The sequence below is a fragment of the Amphiprion ocellaris genome, chromosome 13, assembly GCF_022539595.1.
Source record: "Amphiprion ocellaris isolate individual 3 ecotype Okinawa chromosome 13, ASM2253959v1, whole genome shotgun sequence".
Classification (NCBI taxonomy): Eukaryota; Metazoa; Chordata; class Actinopteri; family Pomacentridae; genus Amphiprion; species Amphiprion ocellaris.
This window is the reverse complement of record NC_072778.1, coordinates 34721090-34734419: the sequence shown is the minus strand read 5'-3', so window position 1 is coordinate 34734419 and position 13330 is coordinate 34721090. Positions and strand designations below refer to the sequence as shown.

The window sequence follows — 13330 nt, the reverse complement described above, 5'->3', positions numbered from 1 at the left end:
TGGAACATCTTTTTAAAGGTTCCGGGAGGAACCAAGTGTAGGTGAGGAGAGGGTGAGAAGAAATCTCTTCAGGTGATAAAATAAATGTATTGCTTGATGAGGATGTTGGTAGTCGTTTTTCGGAAATGGATATCCAGTTTTAATGTTTGTTATTATAGTTAAAATTAAAGACATTGCGTTTTTGGGAAATTCTTGTGTTTGATTATTTTGGTTAACCCTTATGTTGGTAGGCCTGAGGGGCTGATTAGGGGGATGCCTATAAAAGACTGGCAGTTGAGTGAGAGCGAGGAGAGAGGAAAGGAGCGACACAACACACCAGTTAACCACCTTTGCTATTTGTGTTCTTTTAATGTGAATGTTGGTGAACAAATGCCAGGTTGACCTGCATCTTATCTCGCCTCAAGCCTCCTGTTTTATCCAACTGTAAAACAGTCATCCTAACACTGGGGTGTGATGGGGAAGCAGTCTGAGTGAGGATTTACAGAACTGGAGGTAATAGCAGGGCTACAAGCAGAAAGAAACACACGAGGAAAAGAAACTGAACAGATAGCATGAGTGGATTTACAATAAACTGGTGGAGAGCGGAGGGAGAGATTGGTCTTTAAACTGCAGGTGTTGGGAGTGGCAGTTAGTGAGGATGAGCTGCAGGTGTGTCAGGAGCATGTTAGCAGGCACTGTCAGCTGAAGATCAGGCATTAGACAGGAGAACAGGCTTAGAAATAGACATCACTCATGTCAACTGATATAGGAACATGAGAGATGTTGGCCATAAACTGACATAAATAGCATTTTTGTGAGACAGTGTTCTGTTGTTGACCTTTAATCTTTCAGACATTTGTGTGTTTTGTCATCATTAACAAATTAATTTGACGTGATCTCATAAAACAAAGCCAAAAACATGTTTTGTTAGGTCACAGTGACCTTGACCTTTGACCATCAAAATCTACTCAGTTCATCCTTGAGTCTATGTCAACATTTATGCCAAATTTGAAAGAATTCTCTCAAGCCTTTCTTGAAATATCTGACTATTAGGAATGAGCCTGACCTTTGACCTTCAGTGTTATACCTTGGATACATGTCATCACTTAATAATTTTATCTCAGTTGGTTTTGTTTGACGCTTTGTCATAATTAATGTGAATTCTTGAGTCATAGACAAAAACATGTTTTGACATCATTTGACCTTTGACCTTCAAAATCGAATCAGTTAATGTCCAAGTCTAAGTGGATGTTTAAATTCTTGAGGTGTGGCATAAATGTGAAGAAATTCCCTCAGGACTTTCTTGAGGTATGACATTCACAGTTTGCCTTTAACTAGTACATTCATTATATTTGTAAAAAGGATTCATTGCAGTTCTTGTGAGCCAGGTTGCATCCTCTCTCCCATGTGAGTGACATGCTCACCCCTCATGTCACCTCAGCCAACAGCCAATAGGATGTTACGGCTATTGGTAGTGTATCTGACTGTAGTGGAGAGGAGACTGAAGCTGTGGGAGATACAGAGCTGCACAGAATATGCATGGAATGTGTTATATGTGAGGCAGTGCTCAATAAAGACGTCAAACTACAGTGGCATCTCCTCGTGTTTCTGACCGAACACATTGCAGTGGAACAGCACAACAACCATCCTAACATTGGATAGTGAGAAGATCCTAAAATCACTATGACAATATTTATATGAAAATATGTATTTATATTTACATATACATACTGCAAATAAAACAAATTGACTGCTTTGACAGGATGCTATAGTGATTAAATTGATTCCTGAATTGATTTTAGGCAAAGTAATTCAATAACATTCGAGTTTAATCACTTGAAAATGCATAAATCTGTATGAAATATGAATTTTTTTGTCACACACACTTACACACACTCTCCGTTAATGGACCCCACGGATGCAAATTTACACACTGCAGTACCCACCAATGACCACTGGGGACGCTGTCCGACACACACTTTGTGTGAAGTCAGACTCCATGGGGTCCATTTTTTTTTTTCAAGAAAATCGCACCAGGCATGTCAGGAGGCCATTTTCTATTGATTGCAATGCTTGTGCCTGTGGGGCCCCGGTTTTGGGCCCCACGGGAAAAATTGGACCCCACGGCGTGAGTGATTTGTCAGGTTGTGGACCCCATCGAGATATAAATACAAACGCACACACACACACACACACACACACACACACACACACACACACACACACACACACACACACACACATATACATACACACACACACAAATGTTTTTTCTGGTCTAATTTCCTCCCTGTAATTCAGCATGTATGTGTGTTGTTTTCCTCAAAGGGAAAGATATCATCACATATTTCTGTGCCATCCTCATTCAGTCTGTAAAGATTTACTCAAGGCAATTTCCTTTAATAGGGGGGAAAAAGAAATTTTGCAGAACTACTGTTTTGGCATCTGTGATGATTTTTGTTCAACCATCAAAGCCACCAAACCATAGGTGATTCCTAAAAAAAACAACAAAAAATTGTCCATAATAATTGCTGCAGTGAGTATAATTCAGCTTACCAAATCTTCTGCAGCTTGACTGTGCAATTAGTAATATAGGAATCAAACTAGAAACAAGACAAAGGTCTCATGCAAGATCACCTCAGTGGATTGTTTATGACTCTGAAACTGTTTTTCCTGTCAAACTCCTGCCTCCAAAAAGGTCACACAGACTGACATTTACCACAGTGTCACAAAACCAAGACATTCACAATACATGACTGTACTCCTTATTCTAAAGCAACCCACTTTGATGCCACACTTGGTGACAGCCTGCTGGAGTCCTAAAGCTTAAAGAAACACTGTAAAATCACAGTAAAAAAGCCAATTCATGTTTTTGTTTGATGTTATCTGAGTACATTATCTGCATCTGATATCTAACCACTGCACCTATAACTGATTAAAAGCCTAAATCTCCTCCAGATTTTCTTAATGGTTCTAAAAGTACGAAATAAGAGCACTGATGTGTTAAATGAAACTGGCAACAGTCTCTGGACAACAGTTTGTGTGGCACTGCTTACATTTATCCCCCGTCGACACTATCGCAATGGAGGGGTTTGAGTGTATCTATGATCCTGGGAGCTACGTTGTCCAGGGCAATCACCCCTGGTAGGGTCTCCCAAAGCAAATTGGTCTTGTGGAGGGAGAGACCAGACAAAGAGTGATTCAGAAAACTCTGATGACAGCACAAAAAGGAGAAGCCGCCACCTCGCCTGGGTTATGGGTTATGGCTGAGGGAGTTGTGGAAGCAAAAACTTAAGTGTGGAAGGAGTTGGGAGAGGCTATGGAGAAGGACTTTTGGTTGTCCTCGAGGAAGTTCTGGCAAACTGTTCGGCGCCTCAGGAAGGGGAGGCAGGGCACACACTGGAGCGGTTTGCAGCCGAGTGTGAAGCAGTGGGGATGCAGATCAGCACCTCCAAGTCTGAAACCATGGTTCTCTGCCGGAAACCATTGCATTGTTCCCTCCGGGATGGGGGGAGTTGCTTCCCCAAGTGAAGAAGTTGAAGTATCTCGGGATCTTGTTCAGGAGTGATATAAAAATGGAGTGAGAGATGGACAGGCGGCTTGATCATCAGAGCACTCTGGTCTGTCCTGTCGAAGGAGTGTAAATAATTGATGTTATAGAGACACTAATCCCACTGGAAGAGCAGGTCGGGGTAGATGAATGGGTCCACAAAGCATCAGACTTTAGAGGACAGCTCTCAAATTTCCTACAGTCAGTCAACACCGGTTTCTTTTACCCTTAAAAGCAGTTGTCAGGGGCGCCCGTATAGCTCAATGGGTTAAATGGGCGAACCATGTACAGGGGCTGGTCCCCAATGCAGTGGCCTGGGTTTGATTCCCGCTTGCGGTCCTTTGCTGCATGTCTTCCCCCCACTCCTCTTCCTACTTTCTTGTCTGTCTCTCCAACTGTACCTATAAATAAAGCCGAAAAAGGCCACGAAAAAAAGCAGTTGTTGATTTTGCTGTAATTATCACAATGAAAGTCCTCAATGAGGCAGCAATTTTGATCCAAACCATACTCTTCCCTACTCAAGTTGTTCTGTATCTCAAGTCAAGGTGCCAAATCATGAAAAAGATGTTTTGCAAGGTACAGAAAAACATGTCACTTTGCCAAAAGTGGTGTCAGATCAGAAAATTCTTCCTTCTGGAGAGCAATGACAAAAGACACACTTTGTTGTTCAAGGTGGAACATTACAGGCAAAAGCATCTTTTTTCAGGCTCTGTTCGATTTTGAGTCTCTTTGCTTCTTTCTTGTTTGTCCTCTGTTGACTGCTTGAAAGAAAATAGAAAAAAAATGCACATTTAGGTGTTTGCTTTTTACTAGACTTTGTCTGTTGTGCACACTGCACAGTACACACCAGTAAGTAATCAGCTGGGAGATGTCTCTTGGTTTCCAATAAGTATGCAGAGTTTTACAAAGAAAGTTTTCTGAGGAACTCTGAGGAAGAAGTCTCCTTTCTGAAGAACATACATTCACCAAACTTTCCAATTAAATTTCAATCAATGCTCTGAAGGTTTTTATTGAAGGGTTTCTTATATATCGTCCATAGCCTGCCTTTCATCTCTAAAAACATGGTGAAGATGGATTTTTTTCTGGCTTTGACAGTATTTTCATATTGATGGAATAATAAAAAAGAGGTATCCAAATCTCCTCTGTGAAAATATTTGACTCAAAGATGTAAAACAAAAAGTTACAGTCAGGCTTTATCCAATGTTCAAGTACCTGTTCTGGAAATTTATTGAAGTTTTTGCAGACTATACCCCATTTGCACATCTAAGCATAACATTTTAGAAATCATGTAATGCAAAAAAAATAACAAATGATTGTCTTAATGTCAGTAATTAACTGGGAAAGTTTCATGGTGATATCTATTAATTTAAAATGCTACCTTTTTCACCTGTAGTATTGAAAGTTGGTGAAAACTACAGTGTGATGTTCTATGTGACTCGGGAGGAGCTTGAAATTAGTTCACCATCATGCCTGTCAGGGCTTTTGTTGGATTAGGTTTTAAATTTAGATGAAAAAACCTGCAATGTAAAGTAAAGGTGTGGAGTCTGAATGATGTGAGAGTTTAACAGGCATGGAACATCTAACAAAAAGATATGAAAAGTTATAATACAAGAAATATACGATCCACAGGTTTTAAGCTTAGAGGACTAAAAGTCAGGATGTCTGGAGCCGTGTTTCCATAAAAGAATTTATGTGCATTTTCATCCAGAAATAAAATGTCTCCAACTGATTTAAAAAGTTTTTATATTTGCATGAGTTGGTTTTTGCCCTTTTCAAAAATAGAGTTAAGTACATTACGAGATGAAAGGCCCTTCTCCAAGTAAGTTCTGACGTAGCAAATATTTAACTCACATGACTGACCAGCTGTTTTTGCCTCTTTTGTCATCTTCGTGTCCAGTTGCATGAAACATCTCCAACACATGGAAACTGACATGGAAAAATAATTATAAGTTGCCAAATTGAAAACAAATCCTCAAGACTTCTTTGCATTTTTCTCCAATGGACAAAATTTGATTTATTTCTTCTTTTTCGTTAAGGTTTGTTTTTCAGTTGGTTTAAAACAGGATGCATTCCAATATCCATACTTCAAAACTATAATGTATGCAAAAATGATTTAGTATGTCTCAATACATGGCATGTTTAATGCAATGTGCCAAAAATACGCCTACTGGATCTGGTCATATTTGACAGCATGCAAGCCAGCTGGTTTCTCCTTGCAATTTTCTCACATACATCCCGGTTTCTTTCTCGAGTATAAACAAGCTGGACTGCACAGACAGATGACCTCTTTTTGCACTACAGTCTGTAACAGTCAAAGTTTTAGGTGCATTCATATGAGGAAGTAGTCTGTCCCCGTCGTTTGCATACTGAAGAAAAACTGTGTGATCTAAAACGCGCCGCTAGTTTTGCTTGCAGCTTCTACTACTCTGTTTGTTACAACCATGTAAAATGTAGCCTATAGCACCACCTTCTTACCTCAGTGCCCCGGCTAGTCAGCTTGCTCCAAAGCAGTTAATGCAAACAAGTGTACTTTGCTTACACGTTTTCAAATCTTTTGTGAAAATTTTCTTCAAATTCGCTACAGAGTTACGAAGATACTTCAAAACGTTCACTTGGACACAGGGGCCATAACACCCAATGTTGTCCTCTGCCCAAGTCTGTGAGTCCACAAGGACCCTGAATGGACCACTGGCCAAAACGTGTGTTAAAAATTTGTGCCAAAATTTGGAAGAAGTGTGTTTGCTCAGCCGTAGTGTAAATGTACATACATACAAGGGGATTTCAAAAAGTTCTTGATCTTACCCGGAAACAAGAGAAACACTTTTATTGTGTTGGGGTATAAATGAGTACTATAAAGGCTTATAACTCTGCCCACAACCACTTAAACACTTGTAAGCATTTCTTTGCAAGGAGAGGAAGGTTTTGCCCTGGCATGAATAGAGGTAGCCAAATGTGGCTTTTAACTGTTGCCTTTGGAACCTCACTCATCTAACTTCTACCTGTTTCCTGAACTGAAAATCTCGCTTGTGTGGTCGCCATTTTTAGAATGATGATGAGGTCATGAATGCAATTGAAGCATGTCTGGAAACTCAAGATGTGACTTTCTGTGAAGCTGCAACATTGGTGGACCAGGTGCAGTGAAGTGAAAGGAGACTGTTTTGAAAAATAATGCAAGAACAGTCTTTCTCCTGTGGTGTTTTCTTGTTAGACCATAGACTTTTTCAAAAACTCTCGTACATGGAAACATGGCCACAATCTGAGTCCTGTTGTGAGTCTGTGCAGGCCCATTAAAAGGTGACACATGCTCCCTTTTAGAATCTGGGACTTCAAATCTGAGTCAAACTGCTGAAACCACTGAAAAACCCTTTCCAGGTCAGCTTAAATGAGTTACCGATAAGTACCAAAGAAATGTTCACATTATCAAATTACCACAAACTAATTTCCACAGAACATACGGCCCCGGGGCCCAGCTAGTAATTGATCGAAGAAACACAACACTGAAGAACCGTACGTGACAAAGTGATGCAGTAGTGATCCGTGTCACATTTAGTGCTCTAGTGCCATTGAAAATACAAGACTTTACAATAGAGTGCACAAATATGTGATTAGCTGCTCAGGAATGAGTGAGGAGGAAACAGGGCCGACTTAATAATTAAAGAATGTACTCTGTCTGGCTTGTTCTTGTGGAATGAACTGTTCACTCAGTTGAACCATGTTCTTGTTATTTTTTATTTTTATTTTTTTTTACCACGAAGCTCTACGTTACTCCAGCTGCTACAAAAATGCCAATTGATGGTCAGATAATACAAAATAATGAGGAAACAGTTAATCAGGATGATATATTGCTATGTCATGAGTTGCTAATGATTTAAGTAGTTAGTAATGAATAACTAGTAATTTGTGCTGTTTAGCTGCTGGTTTAGAGTAACCAGAAGCATGAAGAAAGTGATGTTTCACCTAATCTTGACTCATTACTGCTGTATCTTCCAGTCTGATTTCTACTCATTCATTATTATCTACCATACAGACCTAAGTTCAATTCAGAAACTCCTCATTGACAGTTCATTAATTATCATGTCGATCCAGATCCGAACCTCTCTAACTCCTCTGTGTCACCACAGACATTCCAATAAGCCAATCATAATTTTTCTGTACATTTCCTCTCATTTTTTCATTTTGCACAATCAGACAAATAACACTGGTGCGAGAAAATTACCTTCATGCTGTGTTTGTCCCACAATATCACTGCATGTGACCTCTGAGTGCTTCAAAAACAAACTCATTATCACACAAATGCACTTTACAGCCACAATCTGACTGAGATAATACATATACATACAGAAGGACAGAAGAACATCTCAAATTACAACAATCATCACCTCATAAATCAATATATAGCATCAACATCATTAAGTAGTTTCACCAAGTTTCCTGCCAAGTAAAAAGTCTGTTAAATTTCTGAGTGTTTTCGTGCCTTTTCAAAGCTCTTTCAGTTGACCTCCAGCTGATAACAGGACGGTGGTGGTGAGGCGTGTAGCTCAATTATGGTTATAGCAGCTCAGCAGGCTTAAGGACGAGGATAAATAAGAGGAAATGAAGCAATGAATGCTGATGAGTAACATCCAGGAAAACACCCATAAAGACTGTAACCACAGCAGGCCTGCTTATGATGTATTGAAAGATTGTTTGTGGTGAGACATTTTGAGTTTTATCACTGTCATGTATGTTGCCTTTTCCAGCATTCTCATTGGCTGTTCATGCAGAGTCCAGGAACAGCAAAATATCATACCTGGAATCCATGACAAACAAATGGCATTCAAACACTACATCTACAACAAACATATCTTATCAAATTGTGTACTGTTCACTACCATTATTAGCTGCATGCTATAGTTCATTATGGAATACTCATGAGATACAGTACTTTGTACAGCAATCAGACATTTGCAATTATATTAACAGACTTTAAACAGGCCAACTGAGAACTACAAAGCCAAGAAAAACAAACAACTGTGCAGTTTCTTTTGTGATTAACAACCACTAAATTGCCGTAAAATATTACATTTACTGGTCACATTTCACAGTCATATAACACAATTGTTTATCATTTGTGACTAATGCTTCATAAAAGGTTAATAAACGATCTACTCGTGCTTTATACCACAACCAAAAATAACTATATTACTAATACTAATAATAATTTGGGTTGCCAGAGTGTGAAAACTACCACTGACTGGTGCAACCTCTAATTAACTTCAATAACTGCAACCTCAAAGTGGGAAATATAATGGACTACACACATTTATAACTGCTTTATAACTGCTTTACAAAACACAAAAGAAAAAATGCAATTAGTCATAACTGCTCTATGAAGAAAACTATGGATAAACCACTATTACAGCAATTGTTTTTAAATCACACACCTTTGTGAAATCTGACTTATCAGAAAGTGATACTTGTCTTGTTGCAGTTAATCTGTTCAGTCCATCAAGAAACTCACAAAACGCTGTAATGGAATCTAATTTCATCATGAGCCCTCTGGAAGCTGGCAAACGCTCCCTCTCCCACCTACAGTGAAGGGATCGCAACATTTCACGCACTCAACGTGCTAATGTTTGCCTGCGATAGATCTCACAAGTCGCGCCTCGGTGTAGTCGCAGAGCAGCATGACACTGGATGTAGCCGGCGCTTGATAAAGGTTAATGAAAGCAGTCACATCACCTGCATTTAATTGAGTTTTCTTCAGTAGTGCTGCTCATGTTTCAGGCTCTTTTTTTTTTGTGTGTGGTATCAACGTCGAAGCCACCATCATGAGCATCACCGTTCATTCAAGCTGCGTCAGTTTGCTTGTGCTGTGTACAAAAAGCTTCCAATTAGATGACAGTACAGCGATAGTTGGGGTCATTTGTCGTACTGGAACCGTCCGTTTTGACCACCGTGACCTTGGACGAGTGCTGGGAGCTGTGCAGGGCGTTTCTGTGGCAAAGACGCTCGCGGTAGTTCTGGGCGAAGATGAGCAACATGAGCGGGTTGATGCAGCTGTGGGAGTAGCTGAGGCAGATGCTGATGTTGTAGGCGTAGACGAAAGCGATGGTCGGCGTGTTGATGCTCAGGTTGATGACTTGGATGACGTGGTAGGGCGACCAGCAGATCAGGAACAAGGTGATGACCATCAGGACCATCTTGGTGGCTCTCCTGGCCCACACCGACTGCTTCCGTTTGACCCGGCGGATGGAGCTGAAGACATGGTAGAGGGTAAGCGAGTAGAAGGTGCTGATGATGATGAGGGGTATGATGAAACCCAGGATGGACTGGTAGAGGGTGTACCAGTACATGTCTCCAGGCCCGTCCAGGCACATCATGCAAACCTCCAAACGCTGCCTGCGGACAACTTTGGCGTACATCATGACCGGCACGGTGAGAATGAAGCTGCCCAGCCACACCAGCATGTTGATGATGATGGTCCACTGCACGGTCCTCTTCTCTGAGCTTGGATGGACAATGGCTATGTACCTAGAAGGAAGAGTTCACCTTTTTAAAGCTTCAGAGCACAAATAATCAAAGGAACTTTGCTAAAGAGGTCATTTTCATCCTTGACAAGCTCAGAATCCAATCAGGCAAGAAGGAGATGATGAACCCAAGAGCCATGTCAGAGATACGCTCTCAATATATTACGTGCTTGGTAAAGTGATGAATGCACTGACAAATTAGTATAATTTGGTCAGATTGGTTTAGCAGAAGAATGTAGACACATTTCCCTTTGGATTTTGTTTTTAATTGTGCTTCAGTTTGAGGAGCTGGAAAAAAAAAATCACTCTGCCATTGTTTACCTCTAAGTGCCCCTTAAGTGGAGCAAATTATATATTTTCAGTCTGTTTCATGTTACTCTGTTTGTCCCCGACCTGTCTGCTGACATTTAAGAGCCGTGAACGTACCAGCATGCTTGTAATTTTCTCCTGGACTTCCTGCAAAATTGTAACTATCTCTTCTATCAATAGTTGAGCATTCAGACTTCTGAGAACAAGACTGGCTGTTCTCAACTGAAGCAAGATAAATTTGTTATAAGTCTGTCTTCTATTAGTAATCAGTGTGTGGAGATCCAGAGTTGGCCTCCGACTTCAGTTAAATATTGATACGGTGAAAAACGTACAACTTCATCCGTCAAAACACTAAATGTTTCATACTCTGTTTTTATTACACCACAGTGAGTTGAGCTGTCTGATTCAAGGATGTAGACAAATACCATGTTACAACCACAGAATGCATTTGTTTCTAGCACTTAGATATTTCCTCTACTAGTCTGGACTTTATAAAATTCAGTATACCCTCCAGCATGTACTAATAGATGCTGATGTGTTTAAAGTTTCTCTTCAGCAAATGTTTTTTTCTCTTGTATTTAGCTCTGTTGTGACTTGGAAACAGGATCGCGTTGATCTCCAAAAAACTCCCATGAAATGAAATTCCACGGCACACTGAGATAAACTGGTGGAAGCACAAACTAGTTTTCCTTTATTTAAAAAAAAATATACAACTGTGTCTTTGTTGGCACAAACAAGCAAACACAGACAGAGAAAAACCCCTCTAACCTTAGAGTGGGATGTTCCTAATGACAGATTAGGGAAAAATAGAAATTTTTTAACAAGTGCAACTTGGCAACACTTGATGTTAGAAATTAACTCTATCACTATGACTTCATTCTGTGATCCTAAACAAATAATTAGAAAGAAATATGATTTAGATTTCACAGCATTCAGGGGTGAGAGATGTCACTGGAGCTATTAAATGGAAAACTCAAATCCCAATAATTTGATTTATTAAAGGTGATATATAATGTTGTATTAAAAATGTATTCAGCCCCGTGAAAGGCATTTACCACTCAAATTATCTAGCTTTTTGTGTTTGTTGAAACCTTTTATTGTGAGGTTTTTTTTCATTTGTTAGTCATTGCTTTGTTAGTTTTATCTTTTTTCAACGTCACATTGCAGTTTTTTATGGGGCTGCTCTGTATTCTTTTACTATTTGCCACAGAAAACCTTTGTAACTTATAAACAAAGAAAAAAGATTGAACTGAGATGATAGATGGTGAATTGTTACAGTGTCAAGGCCAGATACTCCAAATGACAAAATAAAAGTACCAAGGCCACTGCTGATTGTTATGGAGCCTATAAAGGATCATTTTCTGCACATGTAGCTCTGCAATTAGCAGGTCTAATGACCTTATAGAAATGTATGATGTGCTTTGTGGTACAGATATATGACATTATAGCCCTCCTATCCAGATATTACATTGAAATGGAGATGTTTGTCAGCTCAACCTGTGGCATAAAGACTCCATTAATTGTCTTGAATGCATTCAGATCATAAACAGGACACGAGTAACATTTACACCAGGGAACATTGTGTCTTCATGGATTGTTACACAAATGATTAGCACACTCAAGTGACACGTTTTCAGATGGATTGTAATTACCTCCTTTTGTAGGGTGGCAACTTTAGTACACATCTATAGAGGCTGGTAATTTATGAATTGTGCACATATGATAATGGATTTATTTTTTTAAACTCAAAAATCTCTGATTAACGTTCAAAGCTTGATTCAAATAATGTAAAGAATCTGTGAAACTGGGAAAACCAGCACTTGTACCTAACTTCTGGTACCCCTCCTGCACTAAAAAAGCATTAAATGTGTATGTGTAATAAATGGATTTAAGACTTACCTGTCAATGCACAACACAGTGACTATCCCCACAGTGGTGAACTGGTTGCTGACATCCACCACCACAACTGCCTTGCACATAAAGTTTCCGAAAGCCCACTGCCTGTCTCTGACCAGCTGGTGGATGTTGAAGGGCATCACGAGCAAGAACAGCATGTCTGCAATCGCCAAGTTGAGCACGTAGATGTCCGAGACCATCTTTTTCTTGCACGCTGCCACCGCGTAGATCACCAGCCCGTTGGCTATAACTCCAACCGAGCACAGGATGCCATAAATCGAAGGGAAAATGTGCATGAAAGTGGTGATGTCGATGTGACTGTAAGGCGGTGCAGTGGAGTTCTGGCATGACTGATCGGTAAAGTTGTATGTCTGGTTGTTTTTGCACAGCACGCCGGTGTGGTTCATCTTCAGATCCTCTTTAAAATCACCTCTGTGTGGTTGGAATCGAAGCGCGCAAACCGTGCGCTCTGCAGTCGGCGTCTCCTCTCCAAACTTCGGGCGGCCAAACTTGCGCTCTCTCCAAACACACGAATCTCGTTCCTTGACTTGGAGCAGACCTGGACTTCCCCCTTTTTTTATGTGATTTATCCACAATCCAATCAAGGCTGACTAGACGAGCAGTGACGCCCCTCCCCTGTTTATCTTTAGGAGCAAAACTATGATCTGACTCTTTAACGTGCGCATCTGCAGTGGCCCGAGCAGACACTGTTCCCTCCCTACAAAGAACATCTGAGGTGTTGTGTAAGAAGAAAAGCAAATGGATTCAGAGCTCTTTGACTGACAGCAGCAGGTCTTGGCATGGAATGGAAATCAGGGAGGAGAGTAAACAAACATTTGGTGATGCGTCCTGATGCCGTTTTCCTTATATTTACACTTTGCTTTCATTATGTCGTCTGAAAAATACAAAGATGACAAAGACTTCAATGTCCAAATTTGAAGACAGCAAATCTGTAGAATCAATAAGGCTTCTGATACATCTATCAGTTTAGTTCAAATGCTTTAAGGCACCAAGATGATGAAAAATAACAAATCTGAGGAAAAGAGAAACACACGCACCACTGAGCCACTTCTTGTTTCAGTTGCAC

The 13330-nt window shown here is 40.2% G+C and overlaps 1 protein-coding gene across 1 annotated transcript; it reads right to left on the bottom strand.

Moving 5' to 3' along the window:
• Window positions 1-319: 319 nt before the first annotated feature.
• Window positions 320-12867, bottom strand: LOC111577695 (melanin-concentrating hormone receptor 2). Its single transcript, XM_023284087.3, has 2 exons — window positions 12247-12867; window positions 320-10042 (listed from the first exon to the last, which is right to left on the bottom strand). Exons 1-2 carry the CDS (start codon window positions 12648-12650, stop codon window positions 9403-9405), a joined length of 1044 nt encoding a protein of 347 aa, XP_023139855.1. The 5' UTR covers window positions 12651-12867; the 3' UTR covers window positions 320-9402.
• Window positions 12868-13330: the final 463 nt, after the last annotated feature.

What these genes read in the sequence shown, in the direction of transcription:
- LOC111577695 (XM_023284087.3), bottom strand. Translation starts at nt 12,650, where the DNA reads ATGAACCACACCGGCGTGCTGTGCAAAAACAACCAGACATACAACTTT. An exon ending in ACTGTGTTGTGCATTGACAG is followed by an intron (nt 10,043 to 12,246) that starts GTAAGTCTTAAA and finishes TCTTCCTTCTAG; the next exon opens with GTACATAGCCATTGTCCATC.